This window comes from Thamnophis sirtalis, unplaced genomic scaffold (genome assembly GCF_051295495.1).
Source record: "Thamnophis sirtalis isolate CommonGarterSnake01/CBP01778 unplaced genomic scaffold, rThaSir2_p1.2 scaffold_15, whole genome shotgun sequence".
Taxonomy (NCBI): Eukaryota; Metazoa; Chordata; class Lepidosauria; order Squamata; family Natricidae; genus Thamnophis; species Thamnophis sirtalis.
The window spans coordinates 47640690-47666013 of NW_028261395.1; the positions used below are offsets into that span (position 1 = coordinate 47640690).

Genomic DNA, 25324 nt, shown 5'->3' on the forward strand with positions numbered 1-25324 from the left:
TTCCCTACTCGGATATAAAGGAGATTGCAAATCTGGAGTAAATCGAGCAGCCCTTCTGCCCAAGGCCTGTCCAGGCTTCCCAGAGGACAAGCGTGTCGGCCTTCATTCTCATCCGGAGGCCCCTGGCAGTGAATCTGCCCTAAAAGTGGGACAGACAATTCAGGTTGACAGGCAGGAGAGCCGTGGCTGGGCGGAAGTGCCCAGCCAGAGGCTCAGGGGAGACCCCAGCTGCAATACAAGAGGGAGGCAGGGCTGCCCAAACCCCCCCCTCCTTCTATTGGGGTCTCCACAGGGAAATGGAGGCCCTGCTTTTAGCAAGTGTCTTAGCCAAGGCCGCCTCTTCCTTGCAACTCTGTCCGTGCACGTCATCCTGGGGATCTAGGATGAAATAGGTGGGCGCATTGGGCGTTAGGGGGGGCTGCAAATGCAAAAGCAGCCGGGCCTGGTCTGATTCCACCAGAGTCAGAAAGGCAGAAGAAAAACCCTTGGGAGGGGACATCTGTCCTTTCAGGTCAAGTGAAGGTTCTCTGTTTCCTTGGCTCCCTTCCTTTGCCAGGGAACAAAGGCTGATAAAACACAGATAAGGCATCTTGTAAGGTGTTTGCCTGGCTCCGTCTGGTGGTTTTCCAGCCACCTTGAAACGGGGGAGGAACAAGGAAAGGGCAGAAGGAGAATTCCCAACGCCAGGAGGAAATAAGGCAAGACTTTTATTAAACCAGAGAGAAAATCTTTCCAGAAAGAGAAGCATTGGAGGTTCCAAGAATTTGGGTCAGCGAAAGGCTTGGCCAGGCTGCAGTGTTTCTTCCGGCCTCTCCGCTTCCACTCCCACTAGAGCTGCTTGGAGCAAGGGGAGGAAGCCAAGGGCATCGTCGTAAGGGAGCCAGGCTCTGCTGAGAGTCCTTTCCTCTCAGGCCGTACGGTTGCAGAGAAGGGCACTATCCCCCCCCACCCCCCGAGAGTCCCTGCAACTAGCACTGGCATAGACACGGGGGGGGGGGGGGAAGGCCCTCCTAGAGAGGGACAGGTCATTCTCTTCCAGTGAAGGAGGGAGAGCTGCACAGGCTGGTCAGTCCCCGGAGGACTCTCCATCTGGGGCAGAGGTCATCCTCACCGGCCCAGGCCAAGAGCAGAGCAGGAAGGGCCGTAACTGCCTTGAGTGCCCTGCTGGCGTTTGGTCGGCCGTCACATCCCAACATCCTCTGGAGGTCAGGGGAGACTCTTTCCGTGCTGTGGCTGCGGATGGCTTCCCCGAGCCAGGCGGCCCTTCGGTAGACTGTTGAAAAGCTGAGCTGCTATTCCTGGCTGTGAAAGCAATGCGGCCGCCTCCATCCCTTCCTGATCCAAACGTTGGTGCTGTTGATACGGGGCACCTCAGATGCTAAGCCCTGACTAACGTTTTGGTGGGCAGGGGGGTAGGAGGAGGAGGAGGAGGGGGTGAGCCGAGAAGGGCCGCTGCTGCTGGTCAGAGGAGCCCCTCCCTTGTGACCAGGGAGAGGCCGGAGGATCTCTGGGGAGTTGCTGGTTTCCCTCCCCGAGGTCTCAGAGAGCCCATCTCCTCCCCCAGCCCAACTGCTTCCCTCCCAGCTGAGTCACGGCAGAGAGAGGCCACAGGCACCTGGTGCTGGCAGGGAAGCAGAGGCCGTGCCCTGATCGGCATCATTACAAGGCTCTCCGGCTGAGAAGTCAGCACCAGGCCTCTCGCATTTCTGCAGCTGCACAGCCTGGCCTCCCGGAGCCCTGCTTCCATCAGCCGGGGGGGGGGTGTTCACCTTGCTCAGCACCCCTGGAAGCAACACCAGGTGGTGTGGGCTGGAAGTGAGAGGCAGATTTGCCCTGGGGGGGGGTCCCTTTGGAGGGGAGCACATCCTCCTGAAAGGCCCCACCCCGGCCTCTCTCAGTTTCTGGCTGGGGACTGGACCTTGGGCTTCCTCTGAAAGGAATGGATTCAGACACAGAGACCCCCCCCCCGAGGACTTTATTCTCATGGTGAAATTGCCCCCCCCCCCCCCCCCGGGAGGAGTTGGTCTTCCTGCACTTCTTTTGTCAGGAGTGGCCAAGGGGCCCAAGTGAGAAGGTCTTGCTTTTCCAGGCACAGTCACACACACACACACACACACACACACACACCCCCCAGACCAGGGTAGTCATGGTGGGGGGTCATTGGCACAATCACTGTCACTATTCTAGAGGACATCTGCCTTGAGAAGCAGCTGGCCGGCCGTCTTCTTCAAGAGTTTTCCTGAGCTGGAGAGCCCCTTTGATCTTAAGAGCTGGATTCTGGTGGGGAGGACACCCCAGCCGCCCCCCCCCCCCAGGCCCAGCCTTAGGGTTTTAGGGTTAGGAATCTAATCTCTGCGCTTTAGGAATAAGGTGAAACGGTGATGCCCCTCTCCTGGTTCCCTTTTGGCCTCACAAGCCTCTGATAAAATTGGTGACATCATGGACAATCCTCTTTGCTGCGGGAAAGGACAGGGTGCGGTAGCCAAAAAAGGCCATTATTCCATGCATGCCACTCTCAACATGGCTCCAGGTGACCGGCACTCCATTGTCCATCAGCCGCTTCATGTACAGCAGCCCGTCGTCTCGAAGGACGTCAAACTCGCAGGTCAAAAGGAAGGTCTGAGGGAGCTTGCAGATGACCGCATCTTCGGCCAGCAAAGGGGAAAAGGTCTCCGAGAGGACCTCTTTCATTTCCTCGTACAGCTGAGGGTTGAAATCGGACAAAGAGGGGTCTCGTTCTGTGTAGCCCCTGACTTTGAACCGTTGGGGGAGGTTGTTGGCATTGACCCACTTCTGGTACTTCAGCCGGGTGGCCGTGGGGACGTGGCTGCCCTTCAGAAGACCATTTGCAAAGGAAGTCGACTTGTTAAGGTAGCGGCAGCAAAAGTAGGGGACCAGTTTCTTCGACAAGAGGGGCATTCTGCAGTTCTGCTGGTAGGAGGGCAACGACAAATCCATGCCCTGAAGTCCTGGGTAGATCAGCACCTGAGCGTGGACCTTGGGCAGATTTCTGTGGCCTACCAGTAACTGGCAAATGCGTGTGGCAAAATTAGCCCCACAACTGTCTCCGGAAATGATAATACGGGAACTATTTACGCCATAATCTTCCCCGTGTTTCATGAGGTGGACAGCAGCCTTCAGACATTCAGTATACTGGTTTGGATAAGGATTCTCTGGCCCAAGTCCATACCTGAAAGGAGCAGAAAATGGCTTATTATGGACTCTTGGTGCATTTATGAATTCAGTTCTCGCTTTCTTTTGTAACTGTTTTAATAATATGTAAGATGGAACCACCCTCTTGCAACTATAGTGAGCTTTTATAAAAGCAATGATTCAAGATAGTACTAAGTAATGCTTGTTTTTAAGCAGTGGAATCTAAAAAATGTCCATGTGAAATTATGAAAGTTAACCAACAGGGACTATGTGAATTAATCCTGAGTAAAACCCAACAAAATTGTTGGAGAAGGATATGCCAGGGAATCCCACAGCAGGTGTCCAAATGAAGTCAGAGATGCTTGCATGAATTTCTAGTTTTATATGCCATGTTTTTCAGAGTATAAGACGCACCAAGGTTTTGAGGAGGCAAATAAAAAGTTTTTGCAGTCTGCAAACCTCCCCAAAACAGCCTGTTTTTTGTAAAAAGGGGCCTGTTTCCCCCCCCCCCAAAAAAGGCATGAATAGCCTTTAGGAGGCTTGCAGATTGCTCCTGGGGGCTGGGAGGGGGGGGTAAAATTGAGCAAAAAATGGGCCCTTGTTTGCTCATTTCCGCCCTCCCCAGCCCCAAGGAGCTCTCTGAAAGCCTCCCTAAGGCTATGCACGGCCATTTTGGTGAAGGGGCGGGGTTTCGGGAGGCAAAAAATGCTGTATTCAGTGTATAAGACGCACCCAGGTTTTCAGCCTCTTTTTTGAGGGAAAAAGGTACGTCTTATACTCTGAAAAATACGGTAAATGAATATTTACATCTCTATTTACAGCAAAAAAGGCAGTCAGGCCAACAGGGACACCGTGAGGTAAATCACAGAGCACACGGGGGAAAAAGGTGGGAAAAAAGGGAAACGCCCACTCCAGACCCACAGCAACCAATCACAGTGCAGATTGCCTCAGGCAGGAGCCGTAGGTTAGCATTTGTCAGCCCTCTGGAGCCCTGATTCGGTGGGCGTGGCTTGGTGGGCGTGGCTTGGCGGGGTCTTGTGACTATGTGGCTGGATGTTGATCAACAGACAGAAACTCACTTTAGCAATGTCCTGCTGGAGCAGGGTTGGACTAGATGACCTCTGGGTCCCTTCCAGCCCTGGATTATCCTCTGAAGCTGCGTCTAGGGCCAGGTTTGTAGTCCTTCCTTCCTCTCCCTTTTCCCTCCCTCCCTCTCTTTCCTTCCTTCCTTCCTTCTTTCTTTCCCAGCCCCACCCCCACACCCCGATTTTGGCCTAGCAGGCCTCAGGGAAGCCTGCTGGGAGCAAAAACAGGCACACACCCCCACACCCCCCGTTTTTGGCTGTGCAATGTGTGATCGGGAACTTTTTTAAAAACATTTGTTAATGTATTTGTTACTCCCAGTTGGGGTGAACCCGCCTGAACTGGATGCATTTCACCCCTGCTCTGGGCTGGGCTGGGTCAAGAGGCCGCCCCAGTTGCGCTGTGGGGTAGAGTGGTCGGAGCCCTGAAAACCTGCCAGTGTTTCTCTCCGCCCAAACGTTCACCAAACAGCACTCGGGAGGCTCCGTTTTGAGCGTCTCCCTTCCCCACCTGGGAAGTCCACTGTCCCCCCCCCCCCCGGTCCCTCCTACAGCCAATTCCTCCCCCCCCCCGTACTTTCCGTGGAGGAATCCCCAGGGGAGCCCTCGGGAGGCAGCTGGACGGAGGGACCCTTTCTAGCTCTCCCTCCCCCAGCCCTGCTGCAGGTTGGAGGGGGGGAAGAGGCGACACTCACCCAACGGCCACCACCGTCGCGTCCCCCTCTTTGGCCAGGTGGCGCAGGATTCTTTCATAGGCATCTGAAAGGAGCAGCGGAGAGTTGGATGAAAATTCCCTCCCCCTGCAAACACCTTCCTTCCCCTGCCTGAAGCCTCGGAGGGAGGTTTGCTGAAGGCAGGCGGACGGTCCCTGCTCAGCTCTCCTGCTTTTGGGATACTTTCTCGGAGGGCAGCTCTGGGGGGACCCCCCAGGTGGAGTGGGGTGAGGGGGAGCGGAGAGCAAAGCAAACCGAGGTTTTGATACAGTTGGGCCTCTCTCTTTCCTAACCCTAAAACCCTCTCCTTCCTCCTCAGAGCAGCTCAGAGACGCTCAGCCAACGGGGAGCCCCCCCCGCGGTGTTTTGATGAGTTTGCTCTTTCCAGCCGCCTGGTGAGCATTTGCCTAGGAAAAGCTCCGTTTGTCTCACTTGCGTTGATGGGAGCCTCCAGGCCTCCCACGGGGCAAAGCAAGAAGTGTGAATCTTGCATGGAGGACTGGTTGAAGGGCCTCCGCATTGCACTTAGGAAGTAGGAGCACCAGAGAGCTCTTGGTTTAGTGTGGATAGCTGTATCCGTTACTCTCCCTTTCTGTGTGTCTGCGTGTGACAGAGGGAGAACGAGAGCGAGAAAAACACGGAGAGGGAGAAACGTTGAATGAGGTGGAACGCCAGGCGACTCCATGAATATCTCCATGTTGTGTTTTGGTATCCAACCGCCCTGAAAGGGTTTCGCCATTACGTGGGAGGTTTTTAGGGTTCCGGCTATTATTATTGCCCTGGCATTGCCTAACCACCTTGGCTTAGCTGCCCGAGGTGAGCTTGGAATAGTCTCTGTGGCCTTACCGATGCTTCCGAAAATACCTGCCCCTCCATGGAAGTAAAGCACGGCTTTTCTTTTCGTGGTTGGCACCGTTCTGGACGAGTAGATCCTCACTGGCACCCCGTCAAATTCCTGGTTCTGAATGACAAGGGACGGATCCCTGCGCGGAGGTACTCCGTTCGCCCAAAGCCGTAACACATCGCAGAGGCTGCACAAACCCAGCTCCTCTAAAACAATTCCCTGTTGGCAAAGCACAGAAGAGGAGAATTTAATTTTGGGAGGCCGCCTTAATCTTTCCCCGCAGAGAGTTGGAATTCCTACACCCGCCTGGTACCCACAGCAGGTAGAGGGTCCTGTGGAATGAAACAATGGGCCTCGCGGTATCCCTCCCCCCCCCCACCTGGCTCTGTGCCTTTTGTATTTGGATGTCAGGCAGAGTTTGCATTTCAGTGTTGTGATAAATCCTGTTTCTCTCCCTTCAACACATACCTGAAGGCCCCAAACGAGAGTGAGTGTAGAAGGTCACAGCTATGGCAGAATAGATTTGGCAGGGGATTAAACCTTGCGGAGTGGAGGACCTCCATAAACTATAGGTGCCCTATCATACTGAAGAGAGCTGGCTGGGAGCCATGGGACCTCCAGCTTGAGCAGCTGGAGGACTTCAGTGGGGGGAATACTGCCTTTTACAGAGGGAAGCCCCCCTCCTTCCAAATCTGGACAGACGGGAGAACCAGTCAGTTTCACAACTTCAATAAACTGTTTCTGTTCCACTGATGTGGATGTTCATGAATTCGAGCCAATCCTAATCTCATAAGAAAAGAATACATCAATTCAATTCTTCTGTCTAGTTCATGAAAAAAGGAATGAAAGAAAAGCTTACCAAAATTAACACTGTGATGAGCATCGTCTGGCAGACGCGGGCCTTCAGGGGTTGATCAATCCCAGGGGGATACACAGTTCCTCGGTACTGGATGAGGGCCGAGAGCAGGAGGACGGCTGGGCAGAGGGTGCCTGCAACAAGAAGGCAGGCCAGGCGCTTCCCGTAGGATACCATTGTGCCTTGCCTGGGACAGGTTCTCCTCCTCCTCCTCCTCCTCTGCCCAGCTGCCCGTGGAGGCTGTGAAGAGCCCAGTGGCTGATCCATGGTAAAATAGATGGTCCAGGACTGATAAGCGGAGGCTGACCTTCCCCGCCCATCCTGTGCTTCACCTACAGGAAGAACAAATCAGGGAGGCAGGTGTGATGGGAGGCAGCGCTGGGTCCATCCTTCTTGTCGCTTGAAGGCTGCCCGATTAGGAAATGCAACTGGCAGGAGGAGGTCCAGGCGCCCAGATAGACCCCTTCTTAGTGCAGGGATTCTACAGGCTTCTCCTTGGGCCAATATCTTCTCAGCAGCTGGGCATCGAAATCCCACCTGGTTACCTGGAGGGTTTCATCCCCAGCCTTCTGCTGATTTTTAAATCGGTTGATACGTCATCTCTTTTCCACCAATTCTCACCATTGAGAATGGTGATACATTGCTTATCTAGCCATGACCAAGTGGTCCTTACATGGAGACTTTTTTGGCCATGAGCCACGTCCATCCCGCCCTACAAGGGATGTGAGGCTGCCCCAGGTCAGGGCCAGGTGTGCTGATGTAATCCCTGCATGGATGCAGACTGGAAGAAGAAACCCAATCCGCATAGAAGACAACAGAGGAGACCTGCTTGGTTCCCATTCTCTCATCCCTTGGCAAGGATGGAGGTCACGCACAGGCAAGATTCAGAAGCAATGAGCAATCGGACGTCATTAGCAGAAAGAACTATCTTGATTGTGATAATAAGATGTTCCAGTAGAGTAGTAGATAAGAGTTGATGAATAAGCCCAGAGGGGTATTTGGATTTATATTTACCACCAAAGAAATAAAGGGAGAGTAATATAGATCTATTTCAAGCTCTCATCAGCCAGGCATGCCCTTCTGGGATTCAAACCTGGTCTACTTACATATTAGGTGGATGTATTAACCTCTAAGCCACGGGCTCTCCTCGCTTGGTTGCGTATACCAGGGGTGATGTTTTTTCTAGTGAGGCCAGTCTATCAAGGCAACATGGTCTACCCAAATATGGGACGGAGCAACTGCCTCCGCATTCGACTTTCAACCCCAATCCCCAATTTTTGCGTTGGATTTACCTGAATTAGGTGGAGGTTAATACATATACCTAATACGTAGGTAGCCCTGGTTTGAATCCCAGAAGGGTATGACAGTAGCTAAATAGCTATTGTCTATAGTATAGATCTATACTAGTCTCCCTTTATGGGACGCTGTGGCTCAGTGGCTAAGACATTGAGCTTGTTGATCAGAGAGGTTTGCAGTTCGGTGGTTCGAATCCCTAGCACCGCATAACAGAGTGAGCTCCTCTTACATGTCCCAGCTTCTGCCAACCTAGCAGGTGAAAAATGCCAGTAGAGAAATAGGGACCACGTTTGGTGGGAAGGTAACAGCGTTCCGTGCGCCTTCAGCATTTAGCCATGCTGCCCACATGACCACGGAGAGGTCTTCAGACAGTGCTGTCTCTTCGGCTTTGAAACAGAGATAAGATTGGGGCTGAAAGGCGAAAGTGGAAGCAGTTGCTCTGTCCCATATTTGAGGAGACCAGGTCTCCCCGGAAAAACCACTTCCTTTTCTGAGGCCTCACTCCGGCTTCAGGCTCTCTCCTTGGCAGTGCCATGTCCCCTCTTGGGAGATGGGGGCCCTCTCCCCCTGGGTAGCTTTTTCTCAGCCCATCAATTGGTCGGTCTCCTCCTTGCCCAGAGAGACCCACAGGTGGTCTCTGCTCAGGTGAGCCACTGTTTTGCTGCACCTCCGCAGGAAGGAGGGATCAGCCTTGCAAACCACAGGCAGGCACCCTAATCCCTTGTGGGAACTGCACATCCCCATTATTGTCTGCAGATCTGCGGGTTGATCCAGACTGAGGTTTTCACCAGATCCTGGAAACCGTCTGGTGCAAGAAGCAGGTCTGGGCAGCCTTCTGTGGGCCGAGGGGAGGAGGCTGTTCAGGTATCGGGGGTGGGCTGGGTGGGAATCGGGGTTGAGAGTTTGCTTAAACAGGGCCTGGCCATTAGGATCAGACGCAGCACCGCTTCGCTCCAGGGCCGGGCCAACAAAAAACGAGGACTGAGAATGGGGCCCTCTGCCTGCCCACTTTAAGCCGCTGAGCCCTGGGAAGATGGCTGGTAGGAAGAAGGCAGTGGGCGGCCACTGACCAAGGAACGAAACCCCTTCCGTCCTTCCTTGACTAGGTTGATCCGCGATGGGGAAGGATTTCAAGGATCTCCTGTGCTGCAGAACTGAGCCTCTTCTGTCCCAGAGCCACAACCAGCAGCCCATCCAAACCAGCAGGCAACCACCGTGCTTAAAAAGGGGTTTTTTTTTAGGTCTACCCTATGGCTGATGGGTGACATTGTGGATAATTGAAAGTAATGATGTACAACATGAGTCGATGGGAAATTATTTTGTTTTGTAAGTCCAATAGATAGAGAGAGGTGTAAGGATTAGGGATAAGGATTTAAGGAAATAAGCTTTGTTTGAAATGAAGGAATATTAGTGGTAACTTGAACACGTAATGCTCAATGATAGCGATGAATTTAGTTATGTTTGATGGACAACCAGGGATCCTATTTCTAATTGTAAAAACTGATGCACAAAAGCTTGTAACCAAACGACATGCTTGAGGAAAGTTTTTTGTATGTGTTGTTTTGTCTTTGTTTTAAAAAAAATTATTTTTAAAAAAGGTTTTTTAATGGTCCGTCCTGTAGAAATCCTGGCTTCCTCCGGCAGCTTGCAGTACCTCTTCTAGCCACCAGAGGACTCTCCTGTCTAGCGAATCATGGGGGGGGGGGACATTGGCTGCCTGCCTTGTGGGATAATTTCTCAGTTTGTTGGGATGGGGGGGGGGAGTCTGACCAAGAGAGCTCAAGGGAGCACAAACCATCCAGGGAATCAACAGCAGGAGGGGGGGGGGAAGGCTGGGGGATGAGTGAAAAGCAATGCCTCCACATAACTTTAGTCTGAATAAGGCTGTCTTAACGAAGGCAAGAGGAAAGGAGCTATTTTGTTCCCCGTCCTCAATTCTTTGCATCAGCCACACCGTGAAAGTCCTCCATGCTTGTCCTGGCAGCCTTCCCCGTCTCTTCAGCTGAGTCAAACGGAGGCCCTTCTATTTTGGGGAGGAAAGGGGGCCCCCCCCCATGGGTGGTGGGGGCCAAAATGTGGAAATGCAACCTGACAGTTGCTTCTCGGGTACCCGGTGAGGAAAGGCCAACCCTCAAAATATTTCCTCCTCCTGCTTGTGGGCTTTGCTGAATCACCATTTCAACCTTTGAAGGCTGCAGTCTAGTGCCGGCTTTAAGGAAATCTGTGTGAGTAACACCATCCGTATTCCCAAAAACTCTACTGGCCGTCCTCAGATAACAACCCCCGTTCAGTGGCCGTTTGAGGTTGGGATGGTGGTACTTGTGATCGATCTCTGAGATTGGAGCCATCCCATCACACACACACACACACACACACACACCAACCTGGACATTTGGCTGACATGTTGCCGTGTTCCACGGCCGTGTGACCGTTACCTGCAGCGTTCCCTGGCAGCTGGTGATCTCGCATTTGTGGGGGGAGTGGGATGGACATAAGTGAGAATACAGGTTTTAAGCCCTTTTTTCCAAGGCTGTCATAACTTCAAATCAACGTTGTTCAATGAATGGTTGGTAAGTTGAGGACTACTGCATGCCTCTTTGTGGTTTCAGCTGAAGTGGGCCTTGTGCCCTGCTACCTTCCCCCAGGCCAGCGGAGGCCCAGGTCTCTGCCTCCTTGTTTACTCCTGCCTGGAAGATCAGGTGCTGAGCTGAAGCCTGCAGGATTCATATCCTGCCCCATTGTCTTCTTGCAATCTCATTCTTAATCTGGGTAATAAAATATTTAAGCCGCCTTCAGAATCTGCTGACCTAATTCTGCCAGGGAATTTAATCTGTTGTGTATCTGCTCTGCCTACCTAGGACTATTTTCCTCCTACGTCGAAGGGCAAGGGGCTTTCTGGGTAATGCTGGGGGGTGGGGGGGAGGCAGGGTCAAATGTGAGGTTTTTCCCCGGAGGGGGAGATGTGCCGTCACAGGAGATCGGCCTTGGGAAGCGTCTGCTCCTCTGTAGATGAGCACACGGCAGCCACGGGGAACCTCAGGCTGGGTGTGAAAGGCCCAGATAGCATTCTTAATCCTGTCCTCATTATCCGAGAGGCGTTTTGACTTTTGCAACTGGGTGTAGCTAGTGCAAGGCGCCATTGGCCTGAGGCTGAGAAAGGGGTGGGGGAGGGGGGTGTTCGGTATCTGGAAGGTTTCAGGGGAGCCGCCTTGAGTGAGAGGAAAGAGCGGGAATAAAACTCAAGCCGTACTGGAGGGCGTCTCTGGCTGTCTCTCTCGGGATCCCGTACGTGTCTCCCTAGAGCTCCCAGGACTGCTCCGGAAACGCCTGGTGGTTTTTGGCCTCTTGATCTTGCTGACCTTGTGAGGTGCAAGCGGCCATTATGGGAGGACCTCTGGGTGCCCTTCAGGAAGCCAAAGGCATGGCGTACTCGACACCTTCGATGGCTCCTTTCTGCCTGGTGCAACTGGGAGATTGTGAAATCCTTGGCAGGGCAGCCCGTTGCAGCTATGCTGCTTTCCTTTGCGTCACCTTGGATTGCGCAGTTTCATCCCTCAGGCAGGTTGCAAAACCTGTTATGTAGCCGGCACAAAAGGAAAAGAAATGTGCCCTCCGTGTGCTGTGATACACGACTGGTGTCAGGTTTCCGAGAGATGCCCTAATTAACTGGTTATCTGATGATCTGATCTCGGTTCGGATCCAAGGCGAACCATTTGGCCTCACATTAACCAAGTCTGTGCCTGCCCCCCCCCCCCGAGCCCCACGGCTGGAGAGCGAAGGGAGAGAGAGAGGGGCCCTTCTCGTCATAGCGGGTGGGACGGTGATCAGGAAGCCAAGAGGCAATAGGCAGGTTTGGCCTGGGAGCAGAAGAGGAATCGGGGCCAGGGCCAACAGAGCTTTTCCAGTCAAGACTCAGAGCAAACCCCCTTTTCCAACAACCGAGGAGGCGGTTCGACACATGGACGTCCCCGGAGGGTCAATTACCTACTTTGCAGCAGGGATGGAACCCAGCAGGTTCTGACAGGTTCTGGAGAACCGGTAGTGGAAATTTTGAGTAGTCTCCAGGGCAGTGTTTTTCAACCTTTTTTGTGCAAAGGCACACTTTTTTCATGAAAAAAATCACGAGGCACACCACCATTAGAAAATGTTTAAAAAAATTAACTCTGTGCCTATATTGACTATATATAAAGTGTTTTTCCCACGGCACACCTTACACTATGTCACGGCACACTAGTGTGCCGCGGCACAGTGGTTGAAAAACACTGGTCCAGGGAACCGGCAAATGCCGCCTCTGGCTGGGATGGAGATTTCACAGTATCCTCCCCCCTGCCACGCCCACCAAGCGACGCCCACAGATGCTCCTTACAGGCAGTCGAAGCAAGCGCGGCGGATGGCTGCTCAGGCTCAGATCACCAGCTTCTCCTGGCAAAGTTCGCGGGGGGGGGGGGCAACAACAACAGAGTGGGCTTCGGCCCCTCTCTTTTCGGACCACAGGCTCCTGGGAAGACTGAGGCCCTGCGGAGCATTACTAGAGCTGAAATATTCAGGACTTCCCTTCCCCCCCATTGTGTGGGGGCAGAGAAAGGCAGCCCATCGCTTCCCCACAGGAAAGAGTTCATCCGCCTGGTGGATCTCTAGACCGAGGATCCCCTTAGCCCTCCTGGGTGGATCTGGCCGTCCCTCGAAGGCTTTTGTGCCTCATCCGTTCACTTAACCCAGATTTTGGGGCAGGAGGGAAGGCTGGCTAAGAATGGGGGTCATTAAGGGGGGAAGGTATATCAGGCCGCCTCCCTGCCACAGGTCTGCAGCCCCCGAAAGACCTCGGGAACTTTTCCCCTATGGTGAACATGTTGGCGGTCCAATGCAGAAGGATTTATACACATTGTTAAAATAAATGCATTTAGTTCCTTGACTTCCTTTACTTTCTTAGCTGCGTTCATCAGCCTGCAGGACAGAAAACTGTAGCCCAAAGCCAACATGTGAAAACTGGACGGGTCCATGCTTGCCCCAAGGGACAGGATCTCCCCAGGTGCAGCTGCAACCTTCTTCCCTCACAGAGATTCCAAGGTGGGGCTCCCCTGAACCTCTCCCCCCTCCCCTCCCCCAGTCCCCCCAGGGTGCCTCTCCCTGGAAGGCGCCTCCTCTTCCTCCCTGGAAAACGTTGGTGCTCCTGCCCGAGTCCCCACGCCCAGCATTAGGGTTATACGCTGCAGTGGTTAAAAGGGTCCCCCGCATGAGCTGCCTCGATTCTTCACCCCCAAGAGGGACCCCCTCTCCTGGCAGTAGGGAGAAGAAGCCGGAATCCCTTGGGCGGATCAGGCAAGGCTGATGGCTTTCTAGAAGCGCTCCAGGAACTGGATTATGCTTTCCATGCTCTTCCTGGTACTGGGAAACTCCAGGGGCCCCAAACCGGTCAGCAGGCAGGTCCCGTGGAAGCCGTCCTTCAGGTGATGCCAGGTGACAGGCACGCCGTTCCCTTCCAGGCGTTTCTTGTAGAGTAGGCCGTCGTCTCGGAATACGTCGTACTCGCAGGTTAGAAGCAAAGTCTCTGGAAACTGCCGGAGGACGGCATCTTCCGCCAGGAGCGGGGAAAACGTGGGCTCAAACGCTCTTTTGCACGCTTGGTAAAGATCTTCTGAAAACGGACGGGGTACAAAGGGCTCCTGAGCCGAGAGTTTGAACTCCTCCGGGATGAGTTCTGCGCTGATCCATTTCCGGTACTTTGCCCTGAGCTCCTGGGGAACGTGGGCATAGCCCATAATTTCATCCACCCTGGCATCAGTTCCTAACAGATACAGCAAGCCGAGAGAAAGAGCCTGCTTTCTAATTAACAAGGGAACGGAGTGGTTTTGCTGATAGGAAGGCAGGTTGAAGTCCAGAGCTTGGAGGAAAGGGTAGAGCAGGACGTGGCCTCTGGCAGGCGGCAGGTCGCTCCTCATCACCAGTTGCTGGGAAATGGCCGCCACAATGGCAGCGCCGCTGCTGTCGCCAGCCAGCACGACCCGCTGGGGGTCCACCCCGTAGCCCTCCGCGTTCTTCAGGAAGTGCGCCACGGCAGCGTAGCAGCTGAGTTGCTGAGCCGGGTAGGGGTGCTCCGGTGCCAAGGGGTATCTGCAGCAACAGAGAAGCCAAAGGAAGAACCTTACAAGCCGAACATACGCCTGCCCAGGGCCACCCCGAAGCAGCCCGTGCCCTGCTTCTGCCCTCGGCCTTCCCCCAGGCCTCGGCCTACTGTCCACGCAGGCTCCCGGGACTGGCAGGGCTCGGCTGCTGCTCAGCCAGCTCCAGGACCAGCAATCCCCTTTATGCTCTTCGCAATGGGGGCCCCGGGCGCTGCCACATGAGGCTGGGCTTCCCTGCAGAGGCTGCCCCAGGGGCCCCAGGGCTGTTCTCGCCATCCTGCAGGTGGCGCCCTTTGTTGGTGGAGCCTCCCTAAATGCAGCGTGGGTGGCTGCGTGGCGAGCAGCCTCACCTACTGGAGGCAACAGCACTGGTGGCTTCTGCCGGCAGCTTCAGGCCAGTAGGAGACCAAATGGCCCCACTGAGAGCGGGCCAGGGCCTGCGGGCACCCGTAGGAATGGTGGGGGGGGCAGGTTGGGGGCTGGTACAGCAGTCGGTGGTAAGGGTGGGGAACTGTGGGGGTCCCCAGGGTGAGGGCAGGGGCTGCGGCAGGGGAGGAGGCGGCACCTTTCCTCGGTCCCCATCATGACCCTGTTTAATTGAGGGGCCCTGAACTGCCCCCTTCCCACCTGACCCTCCAGGGCGGATGGAAATGATTGAAGACGAAATCTCAGTGCCATCCGGACAAGCGGTAGCTTTCGCCCGGTCTTCGCCCCAGATGGAACGCATTGCAGTGCTCCAGGGGCAAGGTGGCCGTCTCGGAAGCCTCGTGGGCACAAGAGGTTGCCCCCACTGGCCGCTCCTGCCATCTTCTCAAGCCCAGACTGGGGGACACCCTCCCCCTCCCAACCCCCCTCCCCACTTCTAACCCCGGAACTGGTCCAGGCGGGCACCCGATCAACGGTGCCCAAAGCACAAGGATAGGTGCCCCCCTCCTGGACTGCCCAAGGCCAAGCATGACGCAGACCATCTCTGAGCTGCGCCCTGGTCTGAAAGCCACCCAGAATGGCTCCAGAAAGTCTCTTTCCTCCAAAAAGGCCACCGGCCCTTTCTGCCCCTCCCCTCCCCCTCAGGGAACCTGAGCAGAGCAGTGAATGCAGAACAGCCACCCAGCATGCCCAGTTCCCTAAAGAGCTTAAATTGGGAGGGGAGGTTCTCAAGGGGGGGGGCGGGGGACTGGAAGCATCCTTGGGGCACAGCCAGCTGCAGATGTGGAACCGAGAGGGGCTGGCTGGCTGCAGGCCAAAGGCTGCTGCCCGTGATGGAGTTGAGCCTCCTGTGAGGCAGCCAATCTGAGGCCACTCACCCTATGCACGCGACCACCGTGGAACTCTCCCGGGCAATCAGGCGGCACAGCCGTTCGTAGGCTCCTGGAAGGCAACCGAAAGACCACGTGGCTGCCCTGATCTCCAGAGGAGACTGTCTCACTACAGCAGCCCCTCCGTGCGAAGGCTGAGACAGGCATTCCTGGAGGGGGAGGGGGAGGAGGAGGGGGAGGAGGTTTTCTAGGGTGCAGGGACGTATTTAGAAAAGGGTCGAGGACTTTCGGGGGCCTTTCAGCCATTCAAAGGCAAAAGCAAAAGAAACCTTGATCTGGACCCGACAGCTGAGTATTAAAATGTGGAAGGTCTTATTTGGAGAAATAAATGAATGTTCATGCTAAGATTCAGCTGAAAGCTACAAAAGACTGATCGGAAACTATTTTATTTACACCATCAAGTGTGTGTGTGCGTGTTGGGGGGGGGCACAATTTATTTTAGATGTTTTAAAGGGAAAAACGGTGAGGAAGCCTTGCCAATGAAAACCTGAGAAGGAAAGGCCTCTCATCTGCTTGCATGTTAACGTCCAGGGTCTTTCAAAAGAGCCTTTGGAGTTGGTTGATTGATTGACGAGAGACTCAATTGTTTATCCAGGCACCCCCTGGGGCTGTTGCACGAAGAGCATCCCCCCCCTCCATCTCAGCCCCTCTGGCCAACCGGCAGGTGCTACTCACGGGGGCTCCCAAAGAGGCCCACTCCTCCGTGGATCCAGACCAGTCCTCGCCTGGGCTCGGCACCTGCTCTCCTGGGCCAATAGACCCTCACGGGGACCGCCTCGAAAAGCATCTCCTTGATGGTCAGGTCGGGGGCTCTCCCCGGGGGGATCCCGTTGATCATGTGCCTCCATACCACGTATTGGGGGCAGATGCCAAGTTTCTCCAGAACCACGGCCTGCTCAGGGGGGGGGAAAACAAGGAATCCGGAGTCTAACTGGGCAAAGTGTGAAGCGTTTATGCAGAGGCCGCCCAGAGCCAGTTCCCAGGATGATTGGTTTCGCTCCCTTCCTCTCCTCCTTCTGGAGGGAAAAACAACATTTCTTTTCCATGAATCGCAATGGGGAGGGGGAACGCACCTGCAGAGGTTGTGGGCATGGGAGGCAATCAGCCCGCCTGCAGCCCCCAGTGGCCACCCACACCACTCACCCCAGAGAGGCTGCCCACCGTCCCTCCACCCGCCTCGGCCCGCTCGGGTGGGAGGCAGACCCCTCCCCCCCCCGCAGGAGAAATCGGCTGGCTTCATTGCACGGAGGAGGAGAGGGACAGGCGCCTTGCCCTCTTCCACCTCGGAGCCACGGGAGGATTTGATCCAATGGGATCCCCAGATCCAGGCACGGAAGCGAATGGAAGGATCCAATCAGACGCACCGAATACCTTGGGGGTTCCAGAGGCTCTTGGGGTTGGGCAAATGACCTTTGCCCCACAGTTTCAAACTCTCCCGTTGGAAGGTATTGTGGGTACCCAAACCGAACGGACTAATTACTCGGCTTGGGCCCTTTCATCAGATTTCTTTGGCAGTTCCGATTAAATGGATATTTCGTGTTGGGTTTACTTTGTTCCGCATAATCCTAATGTACAACAGCTTTGCCAACTGTCGGCAGTGTTTCCTCGGACACCATGCAGACCTGCATCCAAGGCCAGAGGTCATAAATGTTGGTCACCAGGGCTGTGGTGGCAAAGGCCTGCCAAGGCCATGTGCTGGGATAATACGCCTGAGCTGTTGTTTGGCCCTTGAGAAAGCAGACCGCAGGATCCAATCCATCGGGGCACGGCTTGTGTTCTTCAGTTGGAAAAGGACGCCCGATGCCAAGGAAAGGGGGCATGGGGGAAATGGGAAGCAGCAGTCCAGGGATCTGTGGGTCGGCCTGGGGCTCTGCACTCGGAGACCCAGGAGGCCCGGCCTACAGGAGCTGTCCAGGGGGGATGCTGCAAAGGGACCCCTCAGCAGGGAGGGAGGGAGGGAGGGAGGGAGGCATGGGTGGGATTCCTGGCTGGAGGTGGCGCAAAGGGGAGGGGGCTTCCAGGCCATCTGCAAAACCCCTTGGGATTTCCTACCAATGCTGCAAATTTTCTCTTTGGACCCCCGGGAGGCCCCAGCCGAGGCCGGCCAGGCAGAGTCCGGAGTCCGGGGAAGGAGGCTTACCAGTTTGAGAAGAAGGTTCATGATCCAATTGATCAGGCGCAGTTTTGCCCCCTGGCTGATGCCCGGCGGGATTCGTGTCCTGGTGAAGTCATAGTAAAGGGTCCAGCCGAGGAGTAAAAGTGCAACCGAGGCGCTGAAGGGAAGGGCCAGCATCCACAGCGCTTGGCTTAAGGTCATCTCCGCCTCCACGGGAAGGTCAAGGCTCTGGACGAAGGGGTCACCGCTCGGTCTCCTTCGATCTCGGCCTGGGTGGGCTGCGCTTCCAGGCCGTCCTTTCAAAGAGCGGGAGATGGGCACAGCTCCATGCCTTCCCTTTCACGGTTTTAATTGTGCGCTTGGCACCTTTATGTCATTCATAATGCAACTCTTAGCAAAGAGGCCTCCTCCGAGATCCTTCTAGTCCTGAGGAAGCCATGGGCCAACCTCACCCTCGTTCTACCGGATGATCACCCTGCAGATCAAAGGAGAGCGTTCGTTTCTATCCCTTAATTATGGACTGGAGAGGCAGGTTCTGCCCCAGGTGAGCTGCTGTGAGCCACGTTTCGTAAGAGGAGGATCTGCGTTGATTCTGAGACAAAAACTCCCTCAAGGAAGGTTGAAGCCAAGTGGAGTTTTCAGTTGGGATGGTTCCCTTCAACTGCAGAACCCCGAACGCAGCTCTCTGCCCTTCCTTGAGGATGGAGAAAACCCTTGTAGGGTTTTATAACATTATTGGATGGAGAAAGTTGAATCTAATACTTATAGGGGTAGTCCTCAAGTTACAGCCATTCATTTATTGGCCGGAGTTACAGTGGCACTGAAAAAAAGTGACTTTTCCACACTTACGACCATGGTAGCATCCCCATTGTTATGTGATCAAAATTTCGGCTGGTTGGCAACTGGCCTGTCTTTATGAAACAACTGTCTTGCTGAGCAACGGAGATTTTGGACTCCATTGTGGTCCTACGTCAAGGACTACCTGTATGCAAACAGAAGATCATAGAGTGGAAAGGGAAGGAAGGCGCAGCGAAGGGGAGCAGAGGAGAGGCCGAGGGGGTCCCTCTTGCTCTCCTTGGTCCCCTGAGTTGACAAATGCTTCTCCCCCGCAGGTGGGCCAAACTGAGCCTGGGGAAGCTGCCTTGCCTCCCCTTGGCAGCGAACCTGCTCTTCCTCGGGGCTCCTCTGACGGCCGCGCCTGTTGAAAGACGGCCTGCGGGAGAGATCTGGGGAGCCCAACCTTCTTCAGGTCAGCAGGCGGAGGAGAGGAGGCACGCCAGGGGTGACCAGCGGAAGGGTTAACTGCAGGAGCACCGGCTGGCCCCACCGATGGACAGGAGCCCCAGACATCGAAGGCCCAAATAGAAATGTGGCTCCAGGGATCTTGAGGCTTTTTTCTTGCACAGAGGATAGGAAATAGGCTCTCCTTTATTCCACCCCTTAGTATATATACTCTATCATATATTATATTATATTATATTATATTATATTATATTATATTATATTATATTATATTATATTATATTATATTATATTATATTATATTATATTATATTATATTATATTATATTATATTATATTATATTATATTATTATATTATATTATATTATATTATATTATATTATATTATATTATATTATATTATATTATATTATATTATATTATATTATATTATTATATTATTATATATCAGCTAAGATGCTGAGCTTATCAATCAGAAAGGTTGGGAGATTCGAATCCCCAGCGCCGCGTAACGGAGGGAGCTCCCATTACTTGTCCCAGCTTCTGCCAACCTAGCAGTTCGAAAGCAGGTGAAAAATGCAAGTAGAAAAATAGGAACCACCTTTGGTGGGAAGGGAACAGCGTTCCGTGCATCTTCGGCGTTGAGTCGTGCCGGCCACATGACCACGGAGACGTCTTTGGACAGCGCTGGCCCTTCGGCTTTGAAACGGAGATGAGCACCGTCGCCCCCTAGAGCCAACAACGACTAGTACGTATATGCGAGGGGAACCTCTATGTTGACCTTTATGCGTGTCCGTGAATCCAGTCAGTAAGGTTGCCCTGCCCAAGCCCCCTGGCCGCCCTGCCTTAGGGACCTGCGAAATTGTAACGAAATAAAAATGTCAGTGCGGAGAGCGGTGAAAAGAAGCAGGTTGGCCAACTCACCTGTTTGTGGGCTTCCGCTTCTGGGCCTCTGATCCCCAGCCGGACAGGCAGAGCCACCTTGGAGGGAGAGGGGCCCTTCCCCGGCGTCCTTCCCCTTGGCCGCCCACCCCTCTTTGGCCAGAGGCTTCCGAGGCAGCCGAGACAGGGAGCCTTGGGGAGGGTCTGGGAGGCTGGGAGGGGAAGGGGGGGCATCGAGGTCTGGGAGAGAGGAGACCGAGGGCTCGGGAGGGGGAGCGCTTTGTCCCAATCAAACCTGGATTGGGGAACTTCCCTGGGCCCCCTGGGATTGGGGAGCCCTTTCCAGTGATTCAGTGGAGATGCCTCTGGGGCCCTCAAGAGAAACGCAAGCATTGCCCGGAGGCTTTGGGGGTCTGGATGGGCAGAAGAGGCTTCCGCCCAATTCTGGCCAGGCTGTGAGGGTGTGCGCTTGGCCTTCCTTTTTCCGGGCACCTGAAATTCTTTGGCTCTCTCTCCCAACCAGACCCTGCTGCTGGCCAGCCTCCATGTCCGGCTTACCTCTTCCTTGGCCATGCGCTCAGCGTGGGGCTGAACTGGAAGGCCAGGCGTGGGATGCTTTCATTCTGTGGGCTGCAGCCACGTCTCCTGGACGCAGCTCCAGGTGCTGGGGATCTCCCTCCCCACGTGCCCCCCCTTCCCTTCTGGCTTCCCCCGAGAGGGATTCTCCAGTGTCTCCTGGTGGGGTGCAGAGGCAAAACCCTTCTCTGTTACGGCACCTGCTGCCCTCTGGAGCCCCCCCCCCCCCCGGTCACCCTTCCTGGTTGTTTTTACGAGGACGATTATGTTCCGTTTTTATTGTTGTACTCTTCCTGGAGTCACATTTAGTGAGCACGCACGCACGCACATGGAATAGAGATGCCCCCCTATAAAGAAAACCCTCAAGACGTTGAAGGAAATAAACACTTGTATAAAAGTGTTTAATGTGTTGATAAGCTATGATGTTCTTACTGTTGCAAATTAACCACAAAATGCACTCCGTAGAAGAGTAGGTGATGGCCAGGCCACAGTTCAGTTAGGTAGGAGTTTCACCTGGCCAGGGCGAGGCTGCAGGCAAGCAAGACGGTGTTGCTGGGTAGGGATTGTCACGATGACCCCTTGGAGGGAAGAAATGACTACAGAAGTGACTGAAGACAGTCGGGGGGTGGGGTGGGGGGGGGGCTTCCTAGGCATGGCCTGCGTCAGGCTGTAGACAGGCTTCCTAGGCAGGGCCTGCGTTTCGTAGGAGGCATAAGACGCATAGCTGGATTATTGTTTCTTGCTCTCCTTGTTCTCACTCCAACTTGGGAAGAGAGTCGGAGGCTCCCTTTGCAAACGCTCTCAAAATAAACTTTTGAACTGTACGCCCGTCTTCTTTTCTGCCTTGTGAGGATTTGAGGGTTTTATATCTCACAATGTCATTCGGGTAAAAGTCCCACCATGGATTTAAAACAGCTCCGGGCAACACCGGGAGGGAAAAGGCTGCTTGTCTCTAAAGGAAGTGAAGCCAATTGGGGACTCTGCCTGAGGGGCTCCGTGCCCCCCACCCCACCCCCAGGGAGGTCTCTTGGCTGCTGGATGGAATCAGTGGCTGTTTGGTCTGGTTCAGGCTGGGGCTGGGGTCTAAGGTGGGTCTTCTTTACTCACTCTGCCTCCCCCTCCTCCTCCTCCTCCTCTCCTGCAGACAGCGGTTGCCCCCAGTGGCAGAAGGTCCCAGGGCAGGGACTGCCCGCTTGGGGCCCTCTGGAGGGATCCCTCCCACCCCAGGACTTGTTGGGTCTTCTGCCCACCCACCAAAGGAGCCTTCCCTCCCTGCCCAGCCCTGCCTCAAGGAGCTCCTTTGGCCAGCCTGGTCCTGCCCTTTGCACCTCTCTGTGGCCGCCACCCCTCCCTGCCCCTCCCCTTTGCCTCTTGAGTGAAAGGAGCAGGCCGGGACGGGTGGTTTGCGTGTTTACTGAAGCTCGGAAGGGGCACAGGAAGCCGGCCGCTGTATCTTTGCTTTCCCGTTCATTTTCTCTACCTGTGGGAGTAGAGATTGCCTGAGCTGCACTCGGTTTTCCACCAAACCAATTCTCCCGTCAGCTGCAGTCCCTGTCCGGAAGGAGATGGAGACTGCGACCGTTGGGCATCTGGGCACTCTCCCGGCCGTGCCCCTCGGCCCCTTCGACTGCCCACTTGGGAGATCCTCCTTCCCCGTAATGGGGGGAGCCACACTGTCATGGCACGACACCCAGCACTGAGACCAGGCTGCCCGAGTGGTGGGCTATGAAAGGGAAGGCGACGGTTGGTGGTCTTCAGGCCAGGTAAGCAGGACAACTGGGTGAACTCACAGGGTCTGTGGGGCAAGGAGAGGGAAAACAAGGCGGAGGAATGAGGCTGATGGCTTTCTAGAAGCGCTCCAGGAACTGGATTATGCTTTCCATGCTCTCCCTGGTACTGGGAAACTCCAGGGGCCCCAAACCGGTCAGCAGGCAGGTCCCGTGGAAGCCGTCCTTCAGGTGATGCCAGGTGACAGGCACGCCGTTCCCTTCCAGGCGTTTCTTGTAGAGTAGGCCGTCGTCTCGGAATACGTCGTACTCGCAGGTTAGAAGCAAAGTCTCTGGAAACTGCCGGAGGACGGCATCTTCCGCCAGGAGCGGGGAAAACGTGGGCTCAAACGCTCTTTTGCACGCTTGGTAAAGATCTTCTGAAAACGGACGGGGTACAAAGGGCTCCTGAGCCGAGAGTTTGAACTCCTCCGGGATGAGTTCTGCGCTGATCCATTTCCGGTACTTTGCCCTGAGCTCCTGGGGAACGTGGGCATTGCCCATAATTTCATCCACGTTGATATTCCTTCCTGTAAGATAAAGCATGCCAAGATGGATAATCCGCTTCTTAAATAACACGGGAACGGAGTGGTTTTGCTGATAGGAAGGCAGGTTGAAGTCCAGAGCTTGGAGGAAAGGGTAGAGCAGGACGTGGCCTCTGGCAGGCGGCAGGTCGCTCCTCATCACCAGTTGCTGGGAAATGGCAGCCACAATGGCAGCGCCGCTGCTGTCGCCAGCCAGCACGACCCGCTGGGGGTCCACCCCGTAGCCCCCCGCGTTCTTCAGGAAGTGCGCCACGGCAGCGTAGCAGCTGAGTTGCTGAGCCGGGTAGGGGTGCTCCGGGGCCAAGGGGTATCTGCAGCAACAGAGAAGCCAAAAGAAGAACCTTACAAGCGCATCGGCCTCCCTCTTATTCCTATTGTGGCTGTGGATTCGTTGCGTAGTCAGCCAGCTATTTAGCCTGGATTTGGCCTTTCTATTTTCCCATCGAGTCCTTTCTAAAGACCTGGGACAAGCAGGTGGTTTTAAAGGTATCTTTGTTAAGATTCACCGAAGGTGATTTTGCCAATTCCGCCGGTGTTCCAGGGCTGCTCCGGTTGCTCTGGGATTGCACCCAAGGAGCCCATTGCAGTTGGTTCTGCCTTCGCTTTCTTTGGCCGCAGTAATTCTCCTCCTGCTTGCAGGCCTCTGCATTTTCTTCTTGATTCGTTATAGGTTCCCCACCCTCAAAGACTGCTCTGGTGGCAAGGGGCATCCTTAGCCACCTGAAGGGCCTCCTGTGCACAGGATGGGGCCACTGCCCAGGGAGGGGGGAGTCCCTGTCATGTGACACACAGCCAACTGGAGCCCACTTACCTGATGCACACGACCACCGTGGAGCTTTCCCGGGCGATGAAGCGGCAGAACCTTTCGTAGGCTCCTGAAATACCACAAGGAATGGGGTGCATTGGCTCTCAGGTGAGAACGCCCCACTTCTCCCATTCACAACGTGTAGGTTTCTATCTGAGCACACCCCCCGTTTCCCCCCGGGGTCCTTGGAGGCTGCAGAGGAATGGACCCCTGAGCTGAAAGATCCGCCTGACCCTCCGCAATGGAACGCTTGCAGGACTTACGGGGGCTCCCAAAGAAGCCCACTCCTCCGTGGATCCAGACCAGTCCTCGCCTGCGCTCGGCACCTGCTCTCCTGGGCCAATAGACCCTCACGGGGACCGCCTCGAAAAGCATCTCCTCGATGGTCAGGTCGGGGGCTCTCCCCGGGGGGATCCCGTCCATGAGTTGCCTCAAGATGACGTATTTGTTGCAGATGCCAAACTTCTCCAGAACCAGGGCCTGTTCAGGGGGAAACGTAAGAGAGAGACCCGCCCGTAACCCATGAAGGATTCATAGGGATGCGCTCCAAAGCTGATTTCCGCTGCTTCTTTCTTAGAAATAACTTTCAAAGTCATTTTTCCATCCACCAACATAAAACAGAATGAAGTGATAAAACTGCAGAGGAAATATTTGGCAATCAATGTGCTGTCGAAGCCTGTAGACATTTTGGGACATGGGTAGCAGGTAACTGTGCCTTCTTCTCAATGAAGGGGGCCATCGGCTCACCCCAGAGATTTGAGGGGGCTGCAAATGGAGGGAGGGGTGGGTGGGATTCCTCCGCTCAAGGTGGGGAAGGCAGCATTACTGGCCGACAACCAGATCAGGGCAAGAATGTGGCAAGGGGGGGGGATTCCAGGCAATCTGCAGAAACCAATTATTTGCCCCCCCCCTTGGGATTTCCTACAAGTTCTGCAAATTGCCCCTCCCGGTCCCTCAGGCTCAGCCAGCCAAGGCCCGTGTTGGCCGGGCAGAACCAGGGAAAGCAAAGCCGGAGGAAGTCCAGGGAAGGAGACTCTTACCAGTCTGAGGACGAGGCTCATGGTCAAATTCATCAGGCGCAGTTTTGTCCCCTGGCTGATTCCCGGCGGGATTTGCGTCCTGGTGAAGTCATAGTAAAAGGTCCAGCCGAGGAGCAAAAGGGTAACCAAGGCGCTGAAGGGAAGGGCCAGCATCCACAGCGCTTGGCTCAAGGTGGCCTCCATCTCCATGGGAAGAGAGATAGCAGGCTGTTTCGGTACCAGAGAGGTTGAAGTCTTCCTATGCCTTCTTAAGCCTGCCAGTTTATAGTCCATCAGGTGTGTGGGTTGCTCTCAGGTAGGACTGTCCTACCCATGTGTTCATTAGAGAAATAGAAGAGTAAAGGAGGGATGAAGTCCCTGGGTGATTAATGCTTTTATTAATGGCTTAAATCTGACATAATGATGCAAGTTATCTTGCAGAATCCTGAAGAAACCCACGTCTTTCAAAATCCAATGATTGAGCTTATATCTGTCAGTACCGGTTTCATCCCACTTGATTGTCCTCGTTTCTTCTGATTAAGACAAGGCTATTTATATCTGCATCCTTTTCTTAATTGTGGACTCCTCGTGCCATTCTCCTCTGGATCAGCTACCTTGAGCAGCCTTCCCAGCCAGAGGAATGGCTTCCTCTTCCAGACAGTCCCGGAAACTCTCTCCCAGGAAGTTTGCCATTTGGGCTCCAGCACTTTAAGGCAATCAGAAGAAGACGGGACCTCTTCAACTGCAGGCCCGGCCATCAGCCTCCCTCCCTAGGCCGGACTAGGAAATCAGCAGCAAGCCTAAACTTGCGTTTTATGGAAACTGTGATTGACAGCCAAATCTTATCATTCTGGCTCTGCTGAACTTCTGTCTCCCTGGCCAATGGATCAGTGGTCCCATGTTGCACGAATGTCACCGGTCGGGGGGGGGGGTGGCTGCTTCCAGGCGTGAGAGGGCATGATGCTTGTGAGTGGCCAGCATAGTGCCACA

General features: G+C 54.6%; 4 protein-coding genes across 5 annotated transcripts in view; 1 reads left to right on the forward strand and 3 right to left on the reverse strand.

Annotated features, from left to right (window-relative positions):
* The window catches only part of LRRC38 (leucine rich repeat containing 38), a 54791-nt gene that overhangs the window by 27076 nt on the left and 2391 nt on the right, over positions 1–25324 (forward strand). Inside the window, exon 1 of one of the 2 annotated variants that reach the window (XR_015695183.1) lies at positions 4214–4325. The exons of the other annotated variant lie outside the window; for it this stretch is intronic. The gene's annotated coding sequence lies outside the window, so the exon portion shown is untranslated. Of the gene's footprint in view, positions 1–4213; positions 4326–25324 lie in introns of those variants that run through there. 2 annotated transcript variants of the gene reach the window in all.
* Positions 2410–7095, reverse strand: LOC106553034 (arylacetamide deacetylase-like 4). The gene is made up of 4 exons (XM_087702707.1): positions 6652–7095; positions 5795–6011; positions 4931–4994; positions 2410–3190 (listed from the first exon to the last, which is right to left on the reverse strand). The coding sequence occupies exons 1-4, from the start codon at positions 6913–6915 to the stop codon at positions 2410–2412; spliced, it is 1326 nt and encodes a 441-aa protein (XP_087558833.1). The 5' UTR covers positions 6916–7095.
* On the reverse strand, positions 13281–17558 carry LOC106553035 (arylacetamide deacetylase-like 4). The gene is made up of 4 exons (XM_087701880.1): positions 17523–17558; positions 16058–16274; positions 15371–15434; positions 13281–14055 (listed from the first exon to the last, which is right to left on the reverse strand). Exons 1-4 carry the CDS (start codon positions 17541–17543, stop codon positions 13281–13283), a joined length of 1077 nt encoding a protein of 358 aa, XP_087558006.1. The 5' UTR covers positions 17544–17558.
* Positions 22017–24697, reverse strand: LOC148042636 (arylacetamide deacetylase-like 4). Its single transcript, XM_087702704.1, has 4 exons — positions 24356–24697; positions 23579–23795; positions 23322–23385; positions 22017–22821 (listed from the first exon to the last, which is right to left on the reverse strand). The coding sequence occupies exons 1-4, from the start codon at positions 24626–24628 to the stop codon at positions 22047–22049; spliced, it is 1329 nt and encodes a 442-aa protein (XP_087558830.1). The 5' UTR covers positions 24629–24697; the 3' UTR covers positions 22017–22046.

What these genes read in the sequence shown, in the direction of transcription:
- LOC106553035 (XM_087701880.1), bottom strand. Translation starts at nt 17,543, where the DNA reads ATGAACCTTCTTCTCAAACTG. An exon ending in TGAACCTTCTTCTCAAACTG is followed by an intron (nt 16,275 to 17,522) that starts GTAAGCCTCCTT and finishes CCCCCTGAGCAG; the next exon opens with GCCGTGGTTCTGGAGAAACT. An exon ending in ACGGTGGTCGCGTGCATAGG is followed by an intron (nt 14,056 to 15,370) that starts GTGAGTGGCCTC and finishes CTGTTGCTGCAG; the next exon opens with ATACCCCTTGGCACCGGAGC.
- LOC148042636 (XM_087702704.1), bottom strand. Translation starts at nt 24,628, where the DNA reads ATGGACTATAAACTGGCAGGCTTAAGAAGGCATAGGAAGACTTCAACC. An exon ending in TGAGCCTCGTCCTCAGACTG is followed by an intron (nt 23,796 to 24,355) that starts GTAAGAGTCTCC and finishes CCCCCTGAACAG; the next exon opens with GCCCTGGTTCTGGAGAAGTT. An exon ending in ACGGTGGTCGTGTGCATCAG is followed by an intron (nt 22,822 to 23,321) that starts GTAAGTGGGCTC and finishes CTGTTGCTGCAG; the next exon opens with ATACCCCTTGGCCCCGGAGC.
- LOC106553034 (XM_087702707.1), bottom strand. Translation starts at nt 6,915, where the DNA reads ATGGATCAGCCACTGGGCTCTTCACAGCCTCCACGGGCAGCTGGGCAG. An exon ending in AGGTATTTTCGGAAGCATCG is followed by an intron (nt 4,995 to 5,794) that starts GTAAGGCCACAG and finishes TGCTCCTTTCAG; the next exon opens with ATGCCTATGAAAGAATCCTG. An exon ending in GCGACGGTGGTGGCCGTTGG is followed by an intron (nt 3,191 to 4,930) that starts GTGAGTGTCGCC and finishes TGCTCCTTTCAG; the next exon opens with GTATGGACTTGGGCCAGAGA.